Below are 23,126 nucleotides of genomic sequence, written 5' to 3'. Positions count from 1 at the left end.
CCGGCGGCGGAGAGAGGGCTTCCCAGGCACCATAGAGAAACGGAAGGAAAGAGCGGTCTGCCGGAAGCGAGGCGCGGAGGCCGGAAGCGAAGCGCTGAGGCCCCGGCCAGCCGCCGGCTCCCGGCGGAAGTAGCTCCTGGACTGCGCGCAAGCAAGCGGCCTTGAGACCGGTGTTTGTTAGGAAGGGTCACCAACACCCTCACGCTGTCCTCCAAAACCGGGAAACTGATGCTGCAAGGGCAGAGTCTTAGGTGCCCTGTTTACTCTTTGCCCAGAACCTAAAGCAACGGCCCCCAACTAGTGCGCGCTCTGCTTCCGACTAGTTGAGTGAATGAGTTCGTCGTAGGTCCAAGATAACGCAAAAGCGTGGTAGTGCCAAGATTTGAAACTGCGGATATGCCTTCATGACCTGGATTCTTAACCACTGTCACATTCACCCAAACATCCCATACTAGTGAGGGCTACAAACCAGGGACGGCATTCATTCTCTGACACTTTTTTCCCCAAGGGTGCATCAGCAGTTTCCTCATTTTAGGTCTGGTTTGTCTAGGGCAGTCACAACTCTCATGCAGCATTTGACAGTATCAAGTGTTTTCTGCCCCTGGTATGAATTCTAAGGACAGGGTTAAGGGCTTTTGGTGTAAATCCTACTTATCCAGAGGTAAAAACACTAATGTCCTGAGTGCCTGGTTATGAAGGGCTGTCCCTTCTGCCATGGGGGTTTGGGAGTGTGCAGAGGCCCTTCCTGAGTATAGCTCAGGTAACAGAGTTGGGGGGGGGCGCATAAATCAGCCAGATGGAACTAGGAAACTGGCCCTGCCCCTAGCACCTGTCAAAGTTCCTTGCAGATGAAACACACACACACACACACACACACACACACACACACACACACCACGGTTTATAGTAAATTTTTAATTGGTTCCATCAGTGACTCCAGCATAAGTTTTCCTGAAAGGGAGACAGAATCAAGCTACCTAGAGGTTGATGAGGTGTGGGGATCACTGAAGTCCCTGACCCCACTCCACATACCCAGTGGCCCAGTAGAATGAGGGTTGGGCTAATAGAATATGAAGAGAGAAAAGGAATTGCAGGGTGAGGGAAATACAGGCCCTGGCCCTCTCCTTAGCCTGCAGGAGTGAAAAAGGGGAGGAGACTCTCCCTACACAGCAGTGCTGGAGCTACACAGTCAAGTTCTCCATCTCATTATGTAGGGAGAAAGAGATGAGCCTCTTACTGTCTTGTACTGGGAACCCCTTCCCAGGTGGTCTTCTGTAACCTCTGTTCTATCTTCCCGATTCTGTATTCCAAATTCTGCAGTTCAAATCCAAGGTCTGAATTCTATGTTCTACCTTCTAAGTTCATGTTCCATTCTGTGACCCAGATCTGTCCCAGCTCCATCCCTTTTCCCAGCCTTTCTCAATGGAATATGTAGGATCTCACGCTGAATTTGCTAACTTTAGGGTTTTCCCCTTTACTTCTTGAGGCAGTTTTAGGCTTTTCCCTGACAAGAGGGACTTGGCTCAGACTATCCAGCAAGTGGGTGGCCCAGTGGAGACCAGGGAATTCCAGACAACGAGGCCTGGTCTGACTTCCTTCCTCCCCACCCCACTCTAACCACTGGACACACTACCTTTTGTGTAAGTAAAGCTAAACTGAGGGCTTCCATGGTGATAACTAGGGACTGGTGGCCTTGAGATGAGGAATGTTAGGGGGCAATGTGAGAATACATAAAAGGTTGCTGTTTTTCATCAGAGAAACTAAAAACTGCTTCCAGCACAGGGGAAGGGGTGGGCAAGGAAGGTGGGAAGGGCCTGGGCAGAGCTGCAAGTCCTCAGAACCCTGTCATCCTTTAGCTTCCCCTTTGTCTGAGCTGAGCACAAACCCCCAGAGTCATCCCACATCCAAAAGAAAACCAAGACAGCAGGACTGTGATCTCCTCTGTCCATTGGCTGCCCTGAGGGAGAAGGGGAAGGAGGCAGAGGCAGAGGCAGCGGCAGCATCACTGGAGAGGCGAGATCTTCAAAGGGATCATGATCCGAGACTCCATGTGTCGCACCAGTGGGACTGCGGAGAGAGAAACAGAGGTCACAGAGGGGGCAGAGGCAAACCAACCCCCAAAACTGGACTTTGAAGGAGGAGGAGGGGGCGCCTGGGTGGTTCAGTCAGTTAGGCGTCCGACTTCAGCTCAGGTCACGATCTCACAGTCCGAGGGTTTGAGCCCCTTGTCGGGCTCTGTGCTGACAGCTCAGAGCCTGGAGCCTGCTTCGGATTCTGTGTCTCCCTCTCTCTCTGCTCCTCCCCTGCTCATGCTCTGTCTCTCTCTGTCTCTCAAATAAATAAAAACATAAAAAAAATTAAAAAATAAATTAAATTAAAAAAAAAAGGAGGAGGTGGCCTAGGATGCTGAGACAGGGAAAGCCCCACTGCCTTCCTAGAACAGAGAGCACCCAATTGTGGGATAAGAGGGGACTTGGGTGGTGGTGAGATGCAACATTCTTAAAGTTTCACAATTATGTATTTATGTTCCTGTATAGGTGAGAGAATAAGCAAAAAGTGATTTTGCAGATATTGCTTAGAACAAAAGCGAGGTGTAGAAGTAGGGGGATTTAAAGAAAAATATCAAGGGCACCTGGGTGGCTCAGTCAGTTAAGCGTCTGACTTCAGCTCAGGTCTTGATCTCATGGTTTGTGGGTTCGAGTCCCACGTCAGGCTCTGTGCTGTGCTGACAGCTCAGAGCCTGGAGCCTGTATCTCCCTCTCTCTCTCTGCCCCTTCCCTGCTCATGCTCTGTGTTTCTCTCTCTCAGAAATAAATAAACATTAAAAAAAATTTTTTTTTCATTATCAAGAAAATAATTATTGCCATAGTATACAAGGAGGATAAAAGCTATGAGGGTGTCCTCAAGTGGCTAACGTTTGCAAAACACTGATTTGGTTCAGTGGTTCATTTGGTTCAAAAAGATTCATTTTATAGATGGGGAGGCTGCAGTCCATAGGTCAGCACAAGGTCACCCAGGAGGTTAGACTCCTCTTGCTCAGAGTTGTTCAAACTTTACCAATTACCTCCAGTTCTTGTTAAAGTGCAGATTCTGATTCAGCAGCTGGGGGTGGGGGTTGAGATTTGGCATTTTTAACAAGCTTCCAGGAGATACTGATACTGTCATTCAGCACCACACTTTCAAGACTGAGGCTCCTGCTAATTACTTCAGGAGATGCATTTTCCCCCACACCAGCTGGTAATTGTGGATCCTTAACTGTAAGCTCAAGGGGAGGGACAGGCTTCTTCTGTTCATTCTGTGTCCCCCAGCCAGCCACCCACTGCAGTCCCTGGCACACAATCAACACTTGCTGACTTCACGTGGTTCTCTGGGGTCCCCGCAAGGTAGCAAACATGGAGAATAAAAAATTTGCTCAAAAAATTTGCACTTCCTCTGTGCCAGTCTGGAAGCACTTTCCAGAAATTAGCTCCTAGAATCTTCCATCCAGCCCTCCAAGGGAGGCACCATCACCATCTTACAGATGAGCCCTCAGTGTGAAGAACCATGTCTGAGGCCACAGTGCATTGGGACCACCTGTGTTTTCGTCCCCTGAGGCACTCACCTAGACCCACTGCCTAAATCACATGGAGTGTGCCACCAAGATCGAAACCTACTCACTGTCTTAAAAGCTTCCTAGCACTAGAGGTAATCAAGTGAGGCTCGATTTCCTTGCAGAGGGGATTCTATCCTCAGATTGGACTCTTGGCAGATGACCTCCAAGGGCTAGGCTGATGCCCCAGCAGAAGCACTCACCTGTGTAGTAGACATTTTGGTCCCAGCCCCTCTTCCTCCAGGCAGCATTTCGAGTCTCCTCCCGAGACTGTAGGTCTTTATAGGCTGTAGGAAAGGCATTGGCTCATTCCGTGGGCATAGAGGATCTGATTCTATACCTAGCACAGAGCCCTCTTCCCATTGCCCCAAACCCTGTCCTGCTGTCTCTCCCCAGTGCCTCAGACTGTTACCACACACTGTCTACTCTGACGATCTCATCCAATTGTACATTTGTTGACAACATCCACCTTTCTATTTCCAGCCCAGAACTCTCCCTCAGGCTCCAGAGCCATATATCTGGTGCCCACTTGTGTCTCCACTTGGACGTGACAGCACCTTAAAGGCAACATTTCCAAGGGCCAAGATTACACTCTTGACTCCCTCAACCTGCCTTCCCAGGGTCTCAGTAAGAGACACATAGCTAGCTGCTGAAGCAGGAATCTGGAGTTCTCTCCCTGCCTCACCCCACACAGACAATTCATCCACAAAGCCCACTGGCCTCACTTCCAGACTAATGAATCTGTGGCCTTTTCAGCATCCTCACTGCCACCACATTAGGCCAGGCCACCATCCTCCTGAACCCATCCGCCTGAACGAGTATAACCATCTCCTGATGCCCCACTGCCTTTCTTGTTCCCCTACAAACTCTCTCCAGCAAAGCACATGGCAACCAGAGCAATCATAGTGGAATACAAATCAGGTCATGTGCTTAAAATGCTGCAGCAGCCTCCCACTGCATTTAGAATAAATCCCACTTGTCTCCACAACCTGCAAGGCCCAGCCTGATCTGGTCTGTCCCCATCTCCTCACACCCATCCCTATCTCCACACTGGCCTCCTCTGCACTCTTCAAAACCCTGAAGGCGTTTTCTCCACCACAGGGCCTTTGCACATGTTGTTCCCTCTACTTAGAATGCCTTTCCCTGGCAATTCACAAGCTGGCTCCTTCTCATCCTTTAGCAGAGCTAACACTTTACCTCCTCAGAGAGGCCTTCTTTGTCTATCCAAGTCATTCCCGTTTGTTTCATCATTTTCCCCTGCGTCTTCATTATTTGTAATAACCCAAAATGATGTTTTTGTGTTAGTTTATGTCTGAGGTGGTGTCCCCCTCTGCTGGAACATAAGCTCAAAAGGGCACTAATATATTTGCGTTGTCTATATAGAGTGACAATGGAGAAACGGGACAAGCAGAGGGCCCTTGGAGGGTTCCCAGCCTACCCCAGAGATGGTGCACAACGTAGAGCTCGCCTATCTGCGAGAAGAAGCCGCCCACTGCCTCCTGGTTCTCTTGCCGGTACTTGATGGCCCGCGCCCTAGGGACAGCAGAAGAGTGTGGAGCAGGGGCCAGGGCGAGTGCAAAGGGCCCTATGAGGTGTCACCAGGCTGATTTCTTAGCCACACCTCAAGGGAGGAGCCTGAGGTAGGACCCCCCAGTTCTCAGAGATGATCAGGGAAGGGGGTGACAGAGGTACAGCCGTGGGCTGGGTATTCTGCTAGAAGAGGGTTCACATCCTGGTTGGATCCTTCTCCTGGATCCACAAGGAGCAGAGGATGCCGGGTTCCCTGACATATGGCCCTGGGAAAGGTGGGATGCCAGGGAACTAAGCAGGATAGGAAGGCAAGGTCCCCCCAACCCCAGGCACTGCCACTCACCAGTTGTTCCCCCACTCAATCATGGTTCCTGGCTGAAAGAGAACCAGGGGAAAGAGTGGAAATGAGCCCCATCTCAGATTCCAAATGTCATGGCTGGGTAGAGGGGGGAAACTGTTATGTCTCCCCAACCCCAGGGGCCACTTGGCCTCATTCAAGGGTCCTGACTTGCACCTGGGTGTGCATGTGTGCACACGTGTGTACATACCTCTATTCTGAACCCATAGGGAGGGAGAGGCCAGAAGCCTCAGTCTGGGTGCTGGGGCACAGGACCCACCCACGTTGGTGTATCTGTAAAGCACCACCACAGCAGGGAAGGTGGGAGGCAGGCAGGGATCTGGTTGGGAGGAGGCACCTTGAGTTTGTATGTCCTCAGCTCATAGATGTTGGGGCCTGCTCTGGGCTGTGGCTCATTCCAGAAGCTGAATTCAAGGAGCATCTGGTTTCTCCTGGACAGCAGCATCTGGCTCCGCTCCTTTCGGAACTCCAGGTACTCCTGTGGGTGTGGCAGTCTGGGCATGGCAGCCACGAAGAGCCCCCCACCCTGGCGGTGTATCTCATGGGGTAGTGGTAGCAGCCCCCAGCACAGGGCTGAGCCAGAGCCAATATTCCAGAGAGGTTTGTGGAACAGATGCCGACATACCTTGTTGTTTTTGAGTTTGTTCATGCAGTCCATGAGGGCTGGGTAGCCACCTGAGAATCGCCACAGGTGTACTGTTGGGGGGGTGAGGAAAATAGGAGGTACAGGTCAGGGGGCTGCTGGGACCCTGCCCTGCTTACCCTAAGGCTGGCTAAGTGTGTATGAGATGGGGCAGTCTCCAGCTGAGTTCCCTTTGCCCTGGTAAGAGATAGTGCTAGACAGGGGATTTCCCCAGACACAAGCCCAGGAGACCTAGGTTTGAACTCCAGGTCTGCCAGGTGGCCTTTGACCGCCCCCCTCCAGCCCTTGACATCCTCATCTTGAAAATGGGAATAATGTTTCCACCCAATCTTCCTTAAATAGCACAAGAGGATCAGGTGTGTCCTTGTACCCAAGGTGCAACAGCACACCAGGCCTGTGAGGGACAGGATGGACAAAAAGGGAGAGTAGGCCTAATGGGCTGAGATGGAACATTCTTAGTGAATTAAAAAAAAAAAGAAAGAAACCAAGGAACAGAACAGCATGCACAGTATGCTAGCACATGTGTTTAGGGGTGGGGAGACATATCCAGAGATGTTGGTCTTTATACCATCTCTCATTGGAGACCCAAGAGATTGTGACAGAAGATGCCCCTGAGGCAGAGAATTGAGGCCCAGGTATTGTGGGCAGGAGGGAGGCTTGCTTTTTATTGAAAACTCTTGTGTACTGTTTGAATTTTCTATCATAGCCCCTCTGCTGGGTCAAATAGTATTCCCCTGCCCCTTATGTTTATGCCTACCCAGAACCTCAGAATAGGACCTTATTTGGAAATAGGGTCTTTGTAGATATAATCAAGCTAAGATGCTGTCATATTGGTGGGACCTAAATTCAAAGACTGGTGTCCTCATATGAAGAGGGAGACTTGGACACAGACACAAAAAGGGCACCATGTGAAGACGGAGGTACACAGGGAGAATGCTATGTGGTAACGGAGGCAGAGACTGGGGTGATGCATCTACAAGCCAAGGAAAGCCAAGGATTTCCAGCAAAAACCAGAAGGTGGAAAAGGCAAGAAAAGCCTTTAAAGAGAGCGCGGCCCTGCCAACACCTAGATTTCAGACCTCGGGGCTCCAGAACTTGAGAGAATAAATTTGTTGTCTTAAGCCACCTAGTAGTTGGCACTTTGTTATGGCAGCCGTAGGAAACTACTACACCTTCCAATAATAAAGGTGGAAGAGAAAAAAGGAAACAGTCTTGTCACCCTTGGGAGCATGGCTGAGGTCGAGAGAGGAAGGTCTCCAAAGGGAGACTAGAGCTGAGGCCAGTTGGCTGACCAGTGGTTTGGAAACACAGACTTTTGTTCCTTCCCATCCCCAGCCTATCCCTTACCTGCCTTCTGACCCCATCTGTATACCTTGATTCTCCTATCTGCAAAATGGTCTGACCTGAGAGTTTAAAGGCCTCTTTCCCAAGGGAAACAGCAAAAATACTATATGGATAGAAGTCTACCAAGCTCAGGAATGCTGCCAGTAGAAGAGGGATAAACATCATACTGGGGACCAATAGGGAAAAGTTACAGGAAAGGAATCCTAGGCCCACGAAATGTCAGTTTTCTAACAATTGCAGTGCTCCCTCTAGGAGATAGATCAACGGTTCTTCTACGTCCATTAAAATGTAGATTCTTGAGCCCTACTTCTAGGGGATGGCTTGGGGTGGGGTGGGGGTCTCTGCTCCCTAGCTGATTCTACACAAGGGATGACACCTCAAGATACACAAAATTTAGGACATGCTTTAAAAGTTCAGGAACCCATCCCTCAAAGTTAATTTCCCAACTATCAAATAATTAAGAGAATCCAAGGACTATAGCTAGAGCTGATTAAGTTGTACCTAATATGGGAAAATGGTAGGGGCTAAAGCTCAAGACAGTTTGTTCTTCTCTTATCCACCTAGCAATGTGTCAATGTCTGTTACAGAAACAGAATACATGATCAAGAGAATCTGTCTGTAAGACACTGATTTTTTTTTTTTTTTTAGACACATACAATTATCAGGGCTGTGGAAGGATGAGATAGGTTTGCTTATTACGGAGTGAGTTCCCCATTACTAGGAGTGTTCAAGGGACACTTAGAAGACCCTTTATCAGGACTGTTGCAGAAGAGCTCCCTGTGCTATACAGAGTCTAAATCAGCATGTCCAAAGGACTTTTTGCTACAATAGAAATGTCTTATGGGTGTGCTAACACAGTAGCCACGAGCCACACGGGTCTATCAGTGGACACTTGAAAGGTGGCTAGTGTGACTGAGGAACTGAATTTTTCCTTTTCTTTAATTTTAACTAATTAAAAAAAATTTAATGTTTATTCATTTTTGAGAGACAAAGAGACACAAAAAGGGCACCATGTGAAGACGGAGGTACACATGGAGAATGCTATGTGGTAACGGAGGCAGAGACTGGGGTGATGCATCCACAAGCCAAGGAAGGGGCACAAGTGGGGGAGGGACAGAGAGACACGGAGACACAGATACAGAATCTAAAGCAGGCTCCAGGCTCTGAGCTGTCAGCACAGAGTCTGACATGGGGCTTGAACCCACAAACTGCGAGATCATGACCCGAGCTGAAGTCAGATACTTAACCAACTGAGCCACCCAGGTGCCCCTAATTTTAACTAATTTAAATTTAAATAGCTACATGTGGTTAGTGGCTACTGCCCTGACAGTGCAGTCTAAATACCAGGGACCCTTTGAGTGAATGAGATGCTGTGAGTCAAATTTATGTGTGCCAGCCTAGCAGCTGGTGCCAAGGGCAGGGTGGGTCTCTGGGGGAGGGATAGTGCATGCTATGGGGACCTCCGGGAGGCTATAAGGAACCAGTTCAGACAAGAGCCTCTGTGAATTCCATAAGTATGTGCTACATATAGGGGATTCAGTAGTAAAGACAGACAGGGACCCCTCCATCCCAGAACTCACCACCTATATGGGGAAAATGCAAGCACAATATGGGGTACACGATTGGGGCTGTGAAGAGGGAAGTCAGGGGAGGTGCCTGACCCCGCTTAGGTGGAGAGGATCAGGGAAGGCTTCTAGGAGGACGTGAGGTCTACACCAAAACAAAGGTTGAGCAGAGGGGTGAGCCAGGTAAAGCGGGCAAGGGAAAAAGGATGTTTCCAGCAGAAGAAACAGCAGGAACAAGAGTCTGGAAGTGGAGGGTGAAATGGTCAATCTGGAGAACTGCAAGAAGTCCTGAGTGGGAGAGCACAGGAAGCAAAGCAAAGAGGATGTGGCAGAGAAGGGCTCACAGAGCCGCATGGGCCACCCTGAGGGCAGACAGGAGCCACAACAGGTGTCTAAGCAGTAGAGTGAGCTGAGGAGGACTGCATTATGAAAGATCCCTCTGGGTGCCACTGTGGAGGGTGTGGAAGGTGGCTAGGCATGACAGGTGTCAGAGATCCGGGCTGGGCGGCAGTAGCACTGGGGAGGTGGGCACCTCACCTGCCTGGTCCTGCTCCCCGTACCATGTGTTCCAGTTGCCCACGAGTGAGCAGGGGTAGTCCTCATCCAGGTGCAGCTTGGGCAGCACAGCTTCCCTGGGGTGGAGGGGAGGGGAACAGAGAGAGGGAGGAGGGCTCACATCAGCCACCAGGGTCCCTGAGATAAGGGTTCCAACTCAGGCCCTCAGGGCTGAGCCTGAGTGTCCCCATCTCTAAGATGCAGAGGCTGGACAATACATCTTTAGGACTTCTGGCTCTGACATCTACATCTCCTAGATCTCTGCAGGGAGAATGGGGCTGGGATGGAGTCTCCAACCCAAGCAGGGAGGGATGAGCAGATGGAGGAGGATGCTCACGTCAGGCTGTTGTAGGCATCCAGACACTCAGGCTTCACATTGTGAACTGCAACAGAGGACAGAAAATGGAAGGTGAAGCAGGGTGTGTGTGTGTCTGTGGGGAACTGGGGTGGGGGGACATCCCACAGGGCCAGGGCTCCCAGGATAGCTCAGAATGTCCCAGCCCCTCTCCTGTCCCAGCTGAAGCCTTTCGGGCCCCCAGAGGCCCCAGGAGGGCTGGCGGGCTGGCTCAGCAGCCACTCACACTGGATCTTGTAGAGGTTGCTTGTTTCCTTCTTGGACAGCAGGGTGGAGTGGGCATCCTTCCGGGGATCCACCTTGTGCACAAAGAGGGAGCGGAACCAGCTACCTTCATTGTCCTTGGAATAGAAGCTGCAGGACAGAGGAGTTCAGGGGGACAAGCGGGGGGGGGGGGAGCCCTGGCTTTTCCATCGGCTCCAATATCCTGTTCCCCCATCCCTCAGATGTCCTGAGGAACCCATATTTCTAGGAATGGAGCCAAAGAATCCAGTGGCAGACCCAGAGTTTAAAATGTCACTGGAGTCAGCTGAGCAGACCTGGTCCCTTTTACAGAGGTCATGGCTACCCACTTTGCTTCTTAAAGTTTTGCAAGGCCTCAGGAGGCCAGGGGAAGAGCCCCACCTCCCACCTCTCTCCTCCCTCCCTCCACTTTTCCCTTTCCAAGAGGTTCCTTGGGGCACACATCTGCAGCCTCTTGCCAAGAAGATCAACCCTAAAACCACCTTGCCTGATGTCCAAAACCTGACAGTGCAATGTATCTTACCAGCCTTCCTTGCTGTCCCCTCCCTCCAACCTGTGTACTCCACTCTCCAGATGTGCTCCTCCCTGAACATACCAGGCTCTTTTACTCAGTGCTTTCTTGGCAATTTCTGTCCCCTCTGACAGAAGGTTACACTCATTGTGCTCCCCAGTGCCCACACTACACTTGGCCTGTGCCTCTTCCCAGTCCCCATAAATGGAGAGCCAAAGAAAAATAAGCTTTGTCCTTGAAGAAGTCACAGTCCACTGGAAAAAACAGGCTTTGGAACATAATTATAGCCAGAGGTATCTGGGAGAGCCTAGGTGAGCAAGCCTCTGGCAGTCTGGGCAAACCCTCCAGAGGAGGGGATCTGACCAATCTCTGAATCTCCAGGGCTGATTTGGCAGATAACAGCAGATAGGGTAAAAAGGCATTGCAAGGCAAGACTCATTCATTCATCCAGGCAACATTTAATTGACATTATCCACCCAGTGTGCTTGGCTAAGGTGCCTTGAAAAATGAACAAAGGAATGAAGTACTCTGTTCAGAGCAGGGGACCTGCCACCTGGTCCTGCCATACCCTAACTATACTTCCCACACAAGGTCCCAGCAGGGCAGGCTTTTTTTTTTTTTTTTTTTTTTTTTTAGGTGGCCAGAGGCTATAAATCTTTTTGCTTAATAGCAGTGGTACAACTTGTAGTCAGGCCTGAAAAGCAATTCTCATGTTGGATGATTTCTAGCCAGAGAGCCTGGACCTTAAGTGCCAGCAAGTGTACTTTTTCGATCTTTTTCTGTGGCTAGAATAAATGTCTTGGCAAATCAAAGTATTATTTTTTTCCAAAATATGGAGCAGCCACTGAGACTGATGAAATTAAAAAAGCATCTTAAAGTAGTAAACCATTTATATGAACACAGAGAAAGATGAATGAGGATTTGTCCCCAACCAAACACTGCTTACCTGGGAGAGGGGAGAAGATGCTTACATTTTTCTTTACTCACTAAAGCTTTTTGGAAAGCTAAAAAAATAAAATTGTTTAAAGTGTTTCTGAATTCACAGGCTTTCTGTCATTGTGCATGTATTTGTTTCATTAACAAAGAACAAAAAAGATGATTATCATCAGGGTGCCTGGGTAGCTCAGTTGGTTGAGTGCCCAACTCTTGATTTCAGTTCAGGTCATGATCTCATCTCATGGTTGTGAGATGGAGCCCCATGTTCAGTTCTGCGCTGAGAGTGGAGCCCGATTCAGATCTCTCTCCCTCTCCCTGCGCCCCACCCCCCCCGCTTGTGCGTGCACTCTCAAAATAAATAAACATTAAAAAAAAAATACAATTATCATCAGATGGGCAGTGTGGTTCTATGAAATTTGGGGACCAGAATATAGCTTCGCTATAGATACTTTAGCTGAGGACATCGTCTGTGTCAGGGATCTGTGATCAACTTGTCAGAAGCATGATCCTACTGCATCTACGTAATGTTGACATAGGGTCGATACTATTAGGGTTCCCATTTTTGAGATGTGAAAATAGTCAAGGGGTTAAGGAACTTGCCCAAGGTCATATGGTAAATCAGGGGCAGAGCTGAGGCAAGAAGAAACCCAGAACTCTTTCCTCCAAAGTTGGCTCCCACCTCCAGTTTGAGCACTGACTTGGGGAGCACCAGGCAGATACTGTGAAGAACCAGGTGTTTCAACAAAGCCACTGGCAGAGAGATCCGACCTTTGATTTGAATATAGAGGGGATGCTTCCCTTGGAAGGGGTGGTGGCAGGGAAAACAATGGCTCCTACTCACTGTCAACCAAGACCTTTGCTCCAGGACTGGGCTTTGAGTAATTTATTAACATCAGTACTGACCAAGACAAACAGCCAGGAGGTCAGCCCTTGGAGACAGAGCCTGGGGGCTAGAATGCTCTTCACTCCAGGGGAATGGCAGGGGAATCCAGGAGCTCTGATGGGCTCCCATCTCTTCCCACAACTCTCTCATCTTTTATGCCTATGGACCTCAGTTGTCCCATGTGTCAAATGAGCAGGCTAAAGCAACCTATCTCTAAAGATCTTTTCTCAGGCAAAACCCAAGATGGAACCTGTCCAAGATCCCAGGACAGGGTCTGAACTCCAAGCCAGTGTCCATAGGTTCACATTTTCAAGAATTCAAATTTCATTTTCTCAGTGAAATCATAACATTCTCCTGCCCCTGAACTCCCTGACCCCTCTCACCCTGCTCTCTGTTTCTGTAGCTCCTTCTATCACATTATACTTTTTCCCCCCTTATTATATGCCTTGTTTGTTGTCTGCTCCAGTAGAAGCAGCCCCAGATGGACAGGGATCTTATCTGTCCCTTGTATTCCCACTGCCTGGAATGGTGCTGGGCACCTGACACGTGCTCAGTCTGTGTCTGGGAAACAAATGAAGGAGTGAGGGGACACTAAGACAGAGCCGCTTGAAGATGATGAAAGTTGGAAAGAAATAAATTAAAGGAAGGGTGGTTCAGGGTGTGGACGCAGGGCTCAGGGTCCCTTTCCCTCCCCACCACCACCAGCAGAATTAGTGCTTAAGAGCACAGGTTCTGGATGAATCCAGGTTCTAATCTCAGCTCAGCTTCATCTCTTTGAGCTTTATATTCCTCATCTGTAAAATAGGGGCGTTAGGATGGATCTTTTAGAGAAAGGGCCTGACAAGATAGTGCAACTAACATCACTGTTCCTACCAAACTTCCTAACTCATCTCCCAGCTCCCACTCTTTCCCCACTTTTCCTAATTTGCCCATCCATCTTTGTAAAGCACCATTTGGATGATGCTATTGTTCTGCTCTAAAGTCTTCTGTGGCTCCCCACTGTGTACAAAACAAAGGCTGGATGTCTCCACTTGGAATTCTAGCTCTCATGTACTTTGCCAAGCTTTCCACAGATCCAAGATTCCCTATCCCAGTGGTTCTGAAACCCACCACTAATAATGTCATCTGAGAAATTCTCAGGGCCCATCCTAGACATACAGCAGCAAAAACTCTGGGGGTGGGCCTAGCAATCTGGGTTTTAACAAGCCCACCAGGGGACTGCTCAACTTTAAGGATCAGTGCTCTAGAACAGTCCTAATTTCTTTCCCTCCCCCCGGCCCCCCCCCCCCCCCCCCGCCAATGTAGTCTCAGAAATGCCAAAGATTTTGGTATCTAAACTATATTAAGAATGCCTCTTAGGCCTAGAAAAACACAACGCAGCTTTGTATACTCTGTAGGAAAGATCTGTCCGGATGGACCAGTTTTAGCCCCTTCCATAAAAACACCTCTTATTTCTCCATGGGCCCTTTCATCCTTTTCATAGAAGTATGTCTTATCTCCCCAGCCACACTGGAAGCCACTAATGTCCTCCCATCCCCCCCAGGGTACAAAGCACAGTGCTTTTGGCTTGGGAGTTGCTCAACAAATATTTGTCTCAGATGAGAACTTTTCGGTAGATATCACATTTGCACTCTCAATAGTGATCAACAATCCGACACCCTGCAAAATGAAATTGCTCCAGAATGTTCTCAGCTCTATGCACACTCTGAAACACTCTTGTGTTTTGAGTTGGCTGATTTTATTTATTTATTTATTTATTTATTTATTTATTTATTTATTTAATTTATTAATGTTTATTTATTTTTGAGAGAGAGAGAGTGAGAGAGAGCACACATGCAAGCAGGGGAGGGACAGAAAGACACACACAGAATCCGAGGCAGGCTCTAGGCTCTGAGCTGTCAGCACGTAGCCTGACGCATGGCTCGAACTCCAGAACCGCAAGATCATGACCTGAGCCGAAGTTGGACACTCAACCGCCTGAGCCACCCAGGCACCCCTGAGTTGGCTGACTTTAGAAAGGACCATGTATCTGCTTGATTATTCCAGAAGTGTATGTTTAGAAGACATACATAAGAGCTAAAAGAACTGAAGCTCTGGGGGTGCCTGGGTGACTCAGTCGGTTAAGCGGTCAACTTCAGCTTAGGTCACGATCTCACGGTTTGTGAGATCGAGCCTCATGTAAGGCTCTCTGCTGTCAGCGCAGAGCCTGATTCAGATCCTCTGTCTCCCACTCTCTCTGCCTCTCCCCCACTTGCATGCACATGCTCTCTCTCTCAAAAATAAATAAACATTAGATAAATAAATAAATAAATAAATAAATAAAAGAACTGAAGTTCTGGAGCACCTGGCTGGCTCAGTCAGTAGAGCATGTGACTCTTGATCTTGGGATAGTGAGTTCAAGTGCCCCATATTGAGTGTAGAGCTTACTTAAATAAAGCATAATAATAACAGTAATAAAAATAAGAGAACTAAAGTTCTGTTAACAGGATTACTGGTACAGCAGTAGTAACAACTGCTGTTTATTGAGCAATTACTATGTGCTAATCTGCATGACACGTATTTGAGAAAAATGAAGCTCAAGGATGGTTAATGGCCGAGAGGATTCCAACCCACATCCATCTGACTTTAAAGCCCACACTCTTATCTCCATCCCAGCAGTCCCCAAATCTCGGAGGTCAGAAAGGCTGCTACCTGTCCCTCTAGTGACTCCAGAGAGATATGGGGTGGCCTAAAGGTCAACAGGAGGGGATGTTCCCAGGTATCTAAAATGCATAAGTAACTGTAAAGCAGTCCCTGAGCGACGTGGGAAGCATTAGGCCAAGAGCCTTCACAGCAAGCCTGCAAAAACGCCCAGCAGATCATCATCACCACTTTACAGAGAAGGAAACCGAGGTTCACAGAGGTTCTAGTGCCCAAGTCAAGTGAGTAAGTGAGGAGCAGCAGGCTGCCTTATGTCCCACGCTCCTTTTGTGGTCTCTGGATATTTGCCACACAAATGGCTCTACCACCTACCGATTCTGGTACCCTGGGGAAGTGAGGTCCCAATCCCAGCCTCGATTTCCTCATCTGGAAAACAAGGAGCTCACAGAAGATGATCTCCCCAAGGCCATTTCAGCCCTGATATTATGAGGAGTTCGTGCAGAAACTGTTAGAACAAGGGCAATATCTGTTGCATGTTTACCAGGGGCTAGAAGCCTCACCTACATGGCCTTTTTCACCCTCAACAGCTCTATGAGATACAGACTATTTTATCACCCCTTTTGCAGATGAGGAATCTGAGACTTCAAGAGGCCAAACGACTCACCCCACTAAGAAAGGCTGAGTTAGATATGCTGGCGCTAAACTCCAGGCTCTTTCCATGATACTAGCTTTCTCCCCAATTATTGGGCGGACAGGGTGGGGGGAACACACTCAGCTCCTCTTTCCCAACGACCCATGAGCCACAGTGCACAGTGCTCTAAGATCTCATGGCAAGGTCTCACAGAACTCTGAAGTTTCAAGCCTAGGCTGCTGGAGAGGAGGGCCCCCTGCTTCTTTTCCACACACAGGTGGGGAGACAGGTGTCTTCACTTCTGTAGCAATATGTTCTTGAGCACACACTGTCCTGAACCCTGTGCTAGGGGCTGGATTAACAGAAAAATGACATGACAGGCTAGTCGGGCAGACAAGCAAGTGTGTATAGAGGGTGACGAGGGGATGGAGAAAGTACAGGCCGCTGGAGACGCAGAAGGGAGGGGCCGCCCAGGGCTGTTCAAGGAGGCCAAGCCCTGCCTCAGTCCAGAGCAGGGCCCAAACAAAAGCCCAGGCTGAGAGAACTGCCTCTCTCAGGAGGCCACCAGTTGTGGTGCAAAGAGCACTGTCAGGAGACCTAGGTCCGGACCCAATGCCACCTCCGGACACCAGAGGGAGTGACCTTGGGCAACTCCCATCCCTTCCTAGGCCTCCTTTGCCCCACCTGTACTGTTCAGGATTGGGGAGCAAAGGGTCTGTGCAGCCATGGCCCTTGGGGGTCCCCTATTGCTATCCGTATCTCTTCCCCCCAGAACTTCCGAGGGAGGAGCTGCCTCTCCTAGAAGGCCCCAGTAGGTGTTATTTCACAATCATCTCAAAGGCCTAGAAAAGAAGCCACTCCTGCCCTCTGCCCGGCTCCCACTCTCCAGGGCCCAGGGCATGTCCCTCTCATTCACCCCATCTTTCATCCTGTGCCCAGAGCCAGGTATCCATTAGGACAAAGACCCTGCGCCTACCTTTACCATTTCCCCCATTCTTTGCTGAGAGCTCTTCCCTAGGCCTAGATCTTGCTCCCGCCTCTAACCCATATAGATTCCAAGCCGGAGTCTGTCCATTCCTCTGACCAAGACCCTGGTCCCCTCCCCAGCACTCCCCGCGCGCGCGCAACCCTCCCCCATCCCTGCCCCGGCTCTCACCGCGCGGCAGCCGCAAGGTCCCCTGCTCGGGGCTTCGGGCGCCCCATCAACCGTCGCGTCGCCGCAGAGATGCTGCACAGCCGCGGAGCCATGTTGGAGCGGCGCAGATTGAAGGAAGCCCCCGCCCCGAAACCGGCGACGGGGCGGGGCGTGAGTAAGCCCCGCCCCACCGCGTAGACCGCTTCCTTCTGCAAGCAGCCAGGTGGGCGTTTCCGCCGGGCGTACCCCAACTCCACGGAGTTAGAGCTGAAGTCAGACTTTTGTTTTCAGAACTCCTGCAGCTCTGGTATTGACTTGCTCTGTGACCTTGACCAAGGCCTTTGCCCACTCTGGGCCTCAGTGTCCACCTCGGTAAAATGGGAGCATGGAACAATGGCACTAGGGTTTCTTGTTTTTGTTTTTTTTTAATTTATATTCAAGTTAGTTATCACATAGTGCAACAATGATTTCAGTAGATTCCTTAATGCCCCTTACCCATTTAGCCCAATCCCCCATCTCACAACCCCTTTGGCAACCCTCTGTTTGTTCTCCATATTTAAGAGTCTCTTGGGGTGCCTGGGTGGCTCAGTCGGTTGGGCGGCCGACTCCAGCTCAGGTTATGATCTTGCAGTCTGTGAGTTCGAGCCCCGCATCGAGCTCCGTGCTGACAACTTGGAGCCTGGAGCCTGCTTCGAATTCTGTGTCTCCCTCTCTCTCTGCCCCTTCCGCATTCGCACTCTCTCTCTCTCTCTCTGTCTTTCAAAAATGAATAAACGTTAAAAAAAAAAAAAAAATCTCCTGGGGCGCCTGGGTGGCTCAGTCGGTTAAGCGTCCGACTTCGGCTCAGGTCATGATCTCGCGGTCTGTGAGTTCAAGCCCCGCGTTGGGCTCTGTGCTGCCCGCTCAGAACCTGGAGCCTGTTTCAGATTCTGTGTCTCCCTCTCTCTCTGGCCCTCCCCCATTCATGCTCTGTCTCTCTCTGTCTCAAAAATAAATAAACGTTAAAAAAAATTTAAAAAAAATCTCTTATGTTTTGTCCCCCTCCCTGTTTTTATATTATTTTTGCTTCCCTTCCCTTATGTTCGTCTGTTTTGTATCTTAAAGTCCTCATATGAATGAAGTCATATGATATTTTTCTTTCTCCTACTAATTTCGCTTAGCATAATACCCTCTAGTTCCATCCACATAGCAGCAAATGGCAAATTTCATTCTTTTTGATTGCTGAGCAATAATCCATTGTATATGTATACCACATCTTCTTTATCCACTCATCTGTTGATGGACATTTGGGCTCTTTCCATACTTTGGCTATTGTTGATAGTGCTGCTATAAACATTGGGGTGCATGTGTCCCTTCGAAACAGCATACCTGTATCCCTTGGATAAATACCTAGTATGCAATTGCTGCATTGTAGGATAGTTCTATTTTTAATTTTTTGAGGAACTTCCATACTGTTTTCCAGAGTGGCTGCACCAGCTTGCATTCCCACCAACAGTGCAAAAGAGATCCCCTTTCTCCACATCCTCGCCAACATCTGTTGTTGCCTGAGTTGTTAAGGTTAGCCATTCTGACAGGTGTGAGGTGGTATCTCATTGTGGTTTTGATTTGTATTTCCCTGATGATGAGTGATGTTGAGCATTTTTTCATGTGTCAGTAGGCCATCTGGATGTCTTCTTTGGAGAAGTGTCTATTCATGTCTTTTGCCCATTTCTTCACTAGATTATTTGTTTTTTGGGTGTGGAGTTTGATAAGTTCTTTATAGATTTTGGATACTAACCCTTTATCTGATATGTTGTTTGCAAATATCTTCTCCCATTCTGTAGGTTGCCTTTTAGTTTTGCTGATTGTTTCCTTCACTGTGCAGAAGCTTTTTATTTTGACGAGGTCCCAATAGTTCATTTTTGCTTTTGTTTCCCTTGCCTCTGGAGACATATTGAGTAAGAAGAGGTTGAGTAAGAAGATCAAAGAGGTTTTTGCCTGCTTTTCTCCTCGAGGATTTTGATGGTTTCCTGTCTTACGTTTAGGTCTTTCATCCATTTTGAGTTTATTTTTGTGTATGCTGTAAGAAAGTGGTCCAGGTTCATTTTTCTGCACGCTGCTGTCCAGTTTTCCTAGCACCACTTGCTGAAGAGACTGTCTTTATTCCATTGGATATTCTTTCCTGCTTTGTCAAAGATTAGTTAGTCATCCATTTGTGGGTCCATTTCTGGGTTTTCTATTCTGTTCCATTGATCTGAATGTCTGTTTTTGTGCCAGTTCTGCACTGTCTTGATGATTACAACTTTGTAATACAGCTTGAAGTCCTGGATTGTGATGCCTCCTGCTTTGATTTTCTTTTTCAAGATTGCTTTGGCTATTTGGGGTCTTTTCTGGTTCCATACAAATTTTAGGATTGTTTGTTCTAGCTCTGTGAAGAACGGTGGTGTTATTTTGATAGGTGTTGCATTGAATATGTAGATTGCTTTGGGCAGTATTGACATTTTAACAATATTTGTTCTTCCTATCCAGGAGCATGGAATCTTTTTCTGATACTAGGGATTCTTAATTGGGAATCCACTCAAGTCCCTCAGTCCCTTCCCAAGTCCCTTAATTGGGAAGTCCCTCAAGGACTAGTGGCAGAGGGTCAGTAGGCCCCCTGAAATTGTGCATTTTTCTGGGGAGGAGGGATCCACAGGCTGTATTTAGCACATTTATCAAAGGAGCAAACCCCAACAATTGCAGACAGTTGGAAAAGGCTCTAGGCCATAGGTACATTTTCTCTCCATCTCCTTTTCTATTTTCATCCCATTTTGCCATCTCTGCCTGGACATTCTGGGGCCCCATGCCCTCTTCTGGCCCTGCCCAGCTCTTTTGCCTGCTTTCCAAACTAATCCCTTCTCGGTCCACAATCCCCCAGGTCACAGACCTCAGCAGGAGGGGAGAGCCTGCAGACCCCACGAGGGGCCCAGGGGCCGAAAGGGACATGGATGTTTGCATGTACACCTCCTCAAAGAATATCCACCCACTGGTTGCAGACCAGTGTCTCCCTCCTGGTGTTCTTGGCAAGGGGGAGTGGAGGGCAGGCATTAATTTTGTTAATCATTCAGCAAATACTACGTCTACCTGGCTATTGGCCGTGCTAAGCTCTGAAACACTAAAGGTAGACAGGACAATAAGCCCCCAGCCCTTTTGGGACTTGAGGTCTGGTAGGAGAGACAAAATCAAATCAGCACTGACTTTGAGCCCCTTTACAGCAGATGCCTTAAGCTGCTCTCCTCTCATTTCTCTTGCATGATACATTAAATATTTACTGAATAAGTGAAAAATACACACAAAAGTATTTTTGTCAATTGCAATACAGACTATGAAGAAGTACAAGGAGCTGTAAGGACTTACAATGTGTGGGGAAGAGAAAAAGGGAGGTCCCATATAGACTTGAGGGTCAGTAATGACTTCTATAAGAAAATGAGTCTTGCACTATGATTTTTTTTCCCTGTGTTTTCTAAGTTAACATGTATTATATGTGTAGCTTATTTTAAAAAGGAAACGATAGGGGCACCTGGGTGGCTCAGTTGGTTGAACATCTGACTCTTGATTTTGGCTCAGGTCATGATCCCAGTATGATTGAGCCCTTCGGCAGGCTCTGCGCTGAGTGTGGAGCCTGCTTAAGATTCTCTCTCTCTCTTCCTCTGCTCCTCTCCCCCACTTGTACGTGCTCTCTCTCTCTAAAATATAGATAGATAGATAGATAGATAGATAGATAGATAGATAGATAAAAAGGAAGCCATATCCTCATGATAAATGGAAAACCTGGATCAATTGTTCATAAACAGGCAGAATCATCCAAATAAATACAGTGGAAATAAGTGCTTGCTTAACTGCAGCCACTGCCTTGTAGCTAAGGCAGAACACTGTAAGCCTGAGGCCTGCTCTTAGTGTTAACAAAGAACAAAGAGAGGTGTTGGAGACACATCTGGGCCCAGTGGCTCCTTGGGGTTATCAGAGGGACTAACAGGGAATAAGCTCCCCCTTCTGGAAGTTGGTGTGATCAGAGGCTCCCCAGTCACAGCCACTCAGGCCAAGCCCAGATGGGTAGATGGAGATGTCACTGGTGTCATGCCATAGAGCTGCCCTTCCCTTAGACTCTGAGTGTGGCAGACCTGGAGAGGCGGAAGCGACTGGCTCCATCGGACCTCCCAGGAGGCCTGACTTTGGACCTAAGCTTGAAACAATACGCAGAGAGGGTTTGCCAGGAGAAGGGAGCAGGGCAAAGGGAACCTGAGGCAGAGAAAGCAATGTTGCATAGTATGTGAAAAGGCTGCCATGAAGAAACAGGTTAGAAATTTTAGCACATGGGGTGCCTGGGTGGCTCACTCAGTTGAGCAATTGACTCTTGATTTCAGCTTAGGTCGTGATCTTGTGATCATGAAATCGAGCCTTGCATCAGGCTCCTCGCTAAGCGTGGATCCTGCTTGAGATTCTCTCCCTCTCCCTCTGCCCCTCTCCCCTCTCTAAAATTAAAAAAAAAAAAATCAAGCAGAATCAAATACAATCAAAGGGTGGAGGTTATTTGGTAGCAGCTCCTCAGTCAGTACAAGGAAATACCTCTCTAACAATGGAGCAGGCAGCCTTGGTGACCGGTCACTGATTTTTTTTTGGCCGTGTGGTAGAAGGCGTTTGGTAATGAAACCACAGGAAGCCAGGACCCATGGACAGAAAGGGGCTGGCCCTCCTGGTCTAGGGTGAGAATCTTCACCAAATTCTAGATGTTTCTGGCCCCCTCTGCTGAGGAGAAGAAGGGAGGGCTTACCTGCAGCCTCCTTACACTGGTCTGACACTTGTAAGAGGGTTTTCCCATCTCCCTCCACTTAAGTGGGGCAAGAGGATGAAACCAGGCAGCTCCAGGAGCAAGCTCCCACCCCTGACCATCTCTCCTGGTCAGACAGATCTCCCTTCCCATGTCATATGAACCACAGTGTGGCAGCTTACTGGAAGTGCAGCTTTGAAACCCTAACCCCATCCCAACCCCAGCTAGGGTGACCAACTCATTTCAGCTTCCCCTAGACTTTCCCAGTTTTAGCACCGAAAGTCCTCCATTCGGAAAACCCCTCTGTCCCAGGGAAACCAGGAGATTTGATCATCCTAATTGTGGCCCTATCCCTCTCCTCACAATACATACCTACTCCATCCCAGAACCTTCTCCTTGCTTAACTAACTCCATTTACCCTGCTTGAATAAGTAAGGCACAGGGGTTCTCTTTGTGACACTCAGTAACATGCAATGCTGGTTAACTGAGCACCTGTCATGAATGGGTCCCTGTCCCATGACTGTGCATTCTGAGCGGCAAACCAGAGAGATGCTGAATGACAGTTCTACAAATAAGGAATTAGACCGTTTCCAATTACTGTGAAATAAATTACCCTCAAAATCTAGCAACTTGGAACAATAAACAATTATCATCTCACATGTCCAAACAGGTCAGAAATTCAGGAGTGAGTGGTCAGCTGGACTGGTTCTGGCTCAGGGTCTCCCACAATGCTGCAGTCAAAATGTCCGCTTTGGGGGGCTCCTGGCTGACTCAGTCACTAGAGCATGCAACTCTTGATCATGAGGTTATGAGTTCGAGCCCCATGTTGGCTGTAGAGATTAAATAAATAAACAAATTAAAAATAAAAAAGATGTCAGCTTGGGCTGTGGTCATCTGAAGGCTTGACTGGGGCTGTTTGGATCTACTTCCAAGGTAGATTGCTCACACGCCTGACAAGTGATTGCTCTGTGTTGGCTTGGGACCTCAGTTCCTTGCCCCATGGACTTTTCCAGGCACTTCTTGGGTGTCTTTACCACATAGCAGTGGGATTACCCCAGAGCAAGTGATCCAAGAGAGAGTAAAGTGGAATCTCCAAGGACTTTCATGACCTGGCCTTGGAAATCACACTTCATCATTTCTGCACGTCCCATTGGTTATACACGTTGGTCCTGATCAGTGTGGGAGGGGGCTTCACAAGGGTGTGAATACCAACATGAGTCACGGGGGCCACCTGGGAGGATGGCTACCACAATTAGGTTTTACACTAGGCCCAACTTAATTATTGGGGTTGGACCCAGCATTCCAAGCCATCTTCTGTGAGCAGGCCTCCCCAGCATCATTGTCTTCTGCCCCAGGATCTCTCCCTCCCCTTCCTCTCTCAGGTCCCTTCCCACTCACTACTGAGTCTGTGACATCTCTTTC

At 48.6% G+C, this 23,126-nt stretch overlaps 1 protein-coding gene across 2 annotated transcripts; it reads right to left on the bottom strand.

Moving 5' to 3' along the window:
* Positions 1–904: 904 nt before the first annotated feature.
* Positions 905–17,031, bottom strand: NIPSNAP1 (nipsnap homolog 1). 2 transcript variants are annotated; one of them, XM_047088409.1, is made up of 10 exons: positions 16,940–17,031; positions 10,166–10,293; positions 9,922–9,967; positions 9,567–9,661; positions 6,103–6,173; positions 5,815–5,955; positions 5,463–5,494; positions 5,028–5,122; positions 3,793–3,876; positions 905–2,067 (listed from the first exon to the last, which is right to left on the bottom strand). In XM_047088409.1, exons 1-10 carry the CDS (start codon positions 17,029–17,031, stop codon positions 2,003–2,005), a joined length of 849 nt encoding a protein of 282 aa, XP_046944365.1. In that variant the 3' UTR covers positions 905–2,002. The 2 variants fall into 2 exon arrangements, with proteins under 2 accessions (XP_046944365.1, XP_046944364.1); XM_047088408.1 differs by lacking the exon at positions 905–2,067 and having other exon boundaries at positions 2,804–3,876.
* Positions 17,032–23,126: the final 6,095 nt, after the last annotated feature.

This window comes from Lynx rufus, unplaced genomic scaffold (assembly GCF_022079265.1).
Source record: "Lynx rufus isolate CCGP_SWC_20201006 ecotype Redwood Valley unplaced genomic scaffold, mLynRuf1.p SCAF_24, whole genome shotgun sequence".
Lineage (NCBI taxonomy): Eukaryota > Metazoa > Chordata > Mammalia > Carnivora > Felidae > Lynx > Lynx rufus.
The sequence above is the reverse complement of the archived record's forward strand: the minus strand, read 5'-3'. Positions and strand labels throughout refer to the sequence as shown.

Excerpts from the sequence above, each read along its gene's own strand:
- NIPSNAP1 (XM_047088408.1), bottom strand. The coding sequence starts at position 17,031 with ATGGCTCCGCGGCTGTGCAGCATCTCTGCGGCGACGCGACGGTTGATG. Across the intron at positions 5,495-5,814 it reads TGAGGACATACAAACTCAAG|CCAGGAACCATGATTGAGTG; the intron begins GTGCCTCCTCCC and ends GTTCTCTTTCAG. Across the intron at positions 5,123-5,462 it reads ATTGAGTGGGGGAACAACTG|GGCGCGGGCCATCAAGTACC; the intron begins GTGAGTGGCAGT and ends TGCTGTCCCTAG.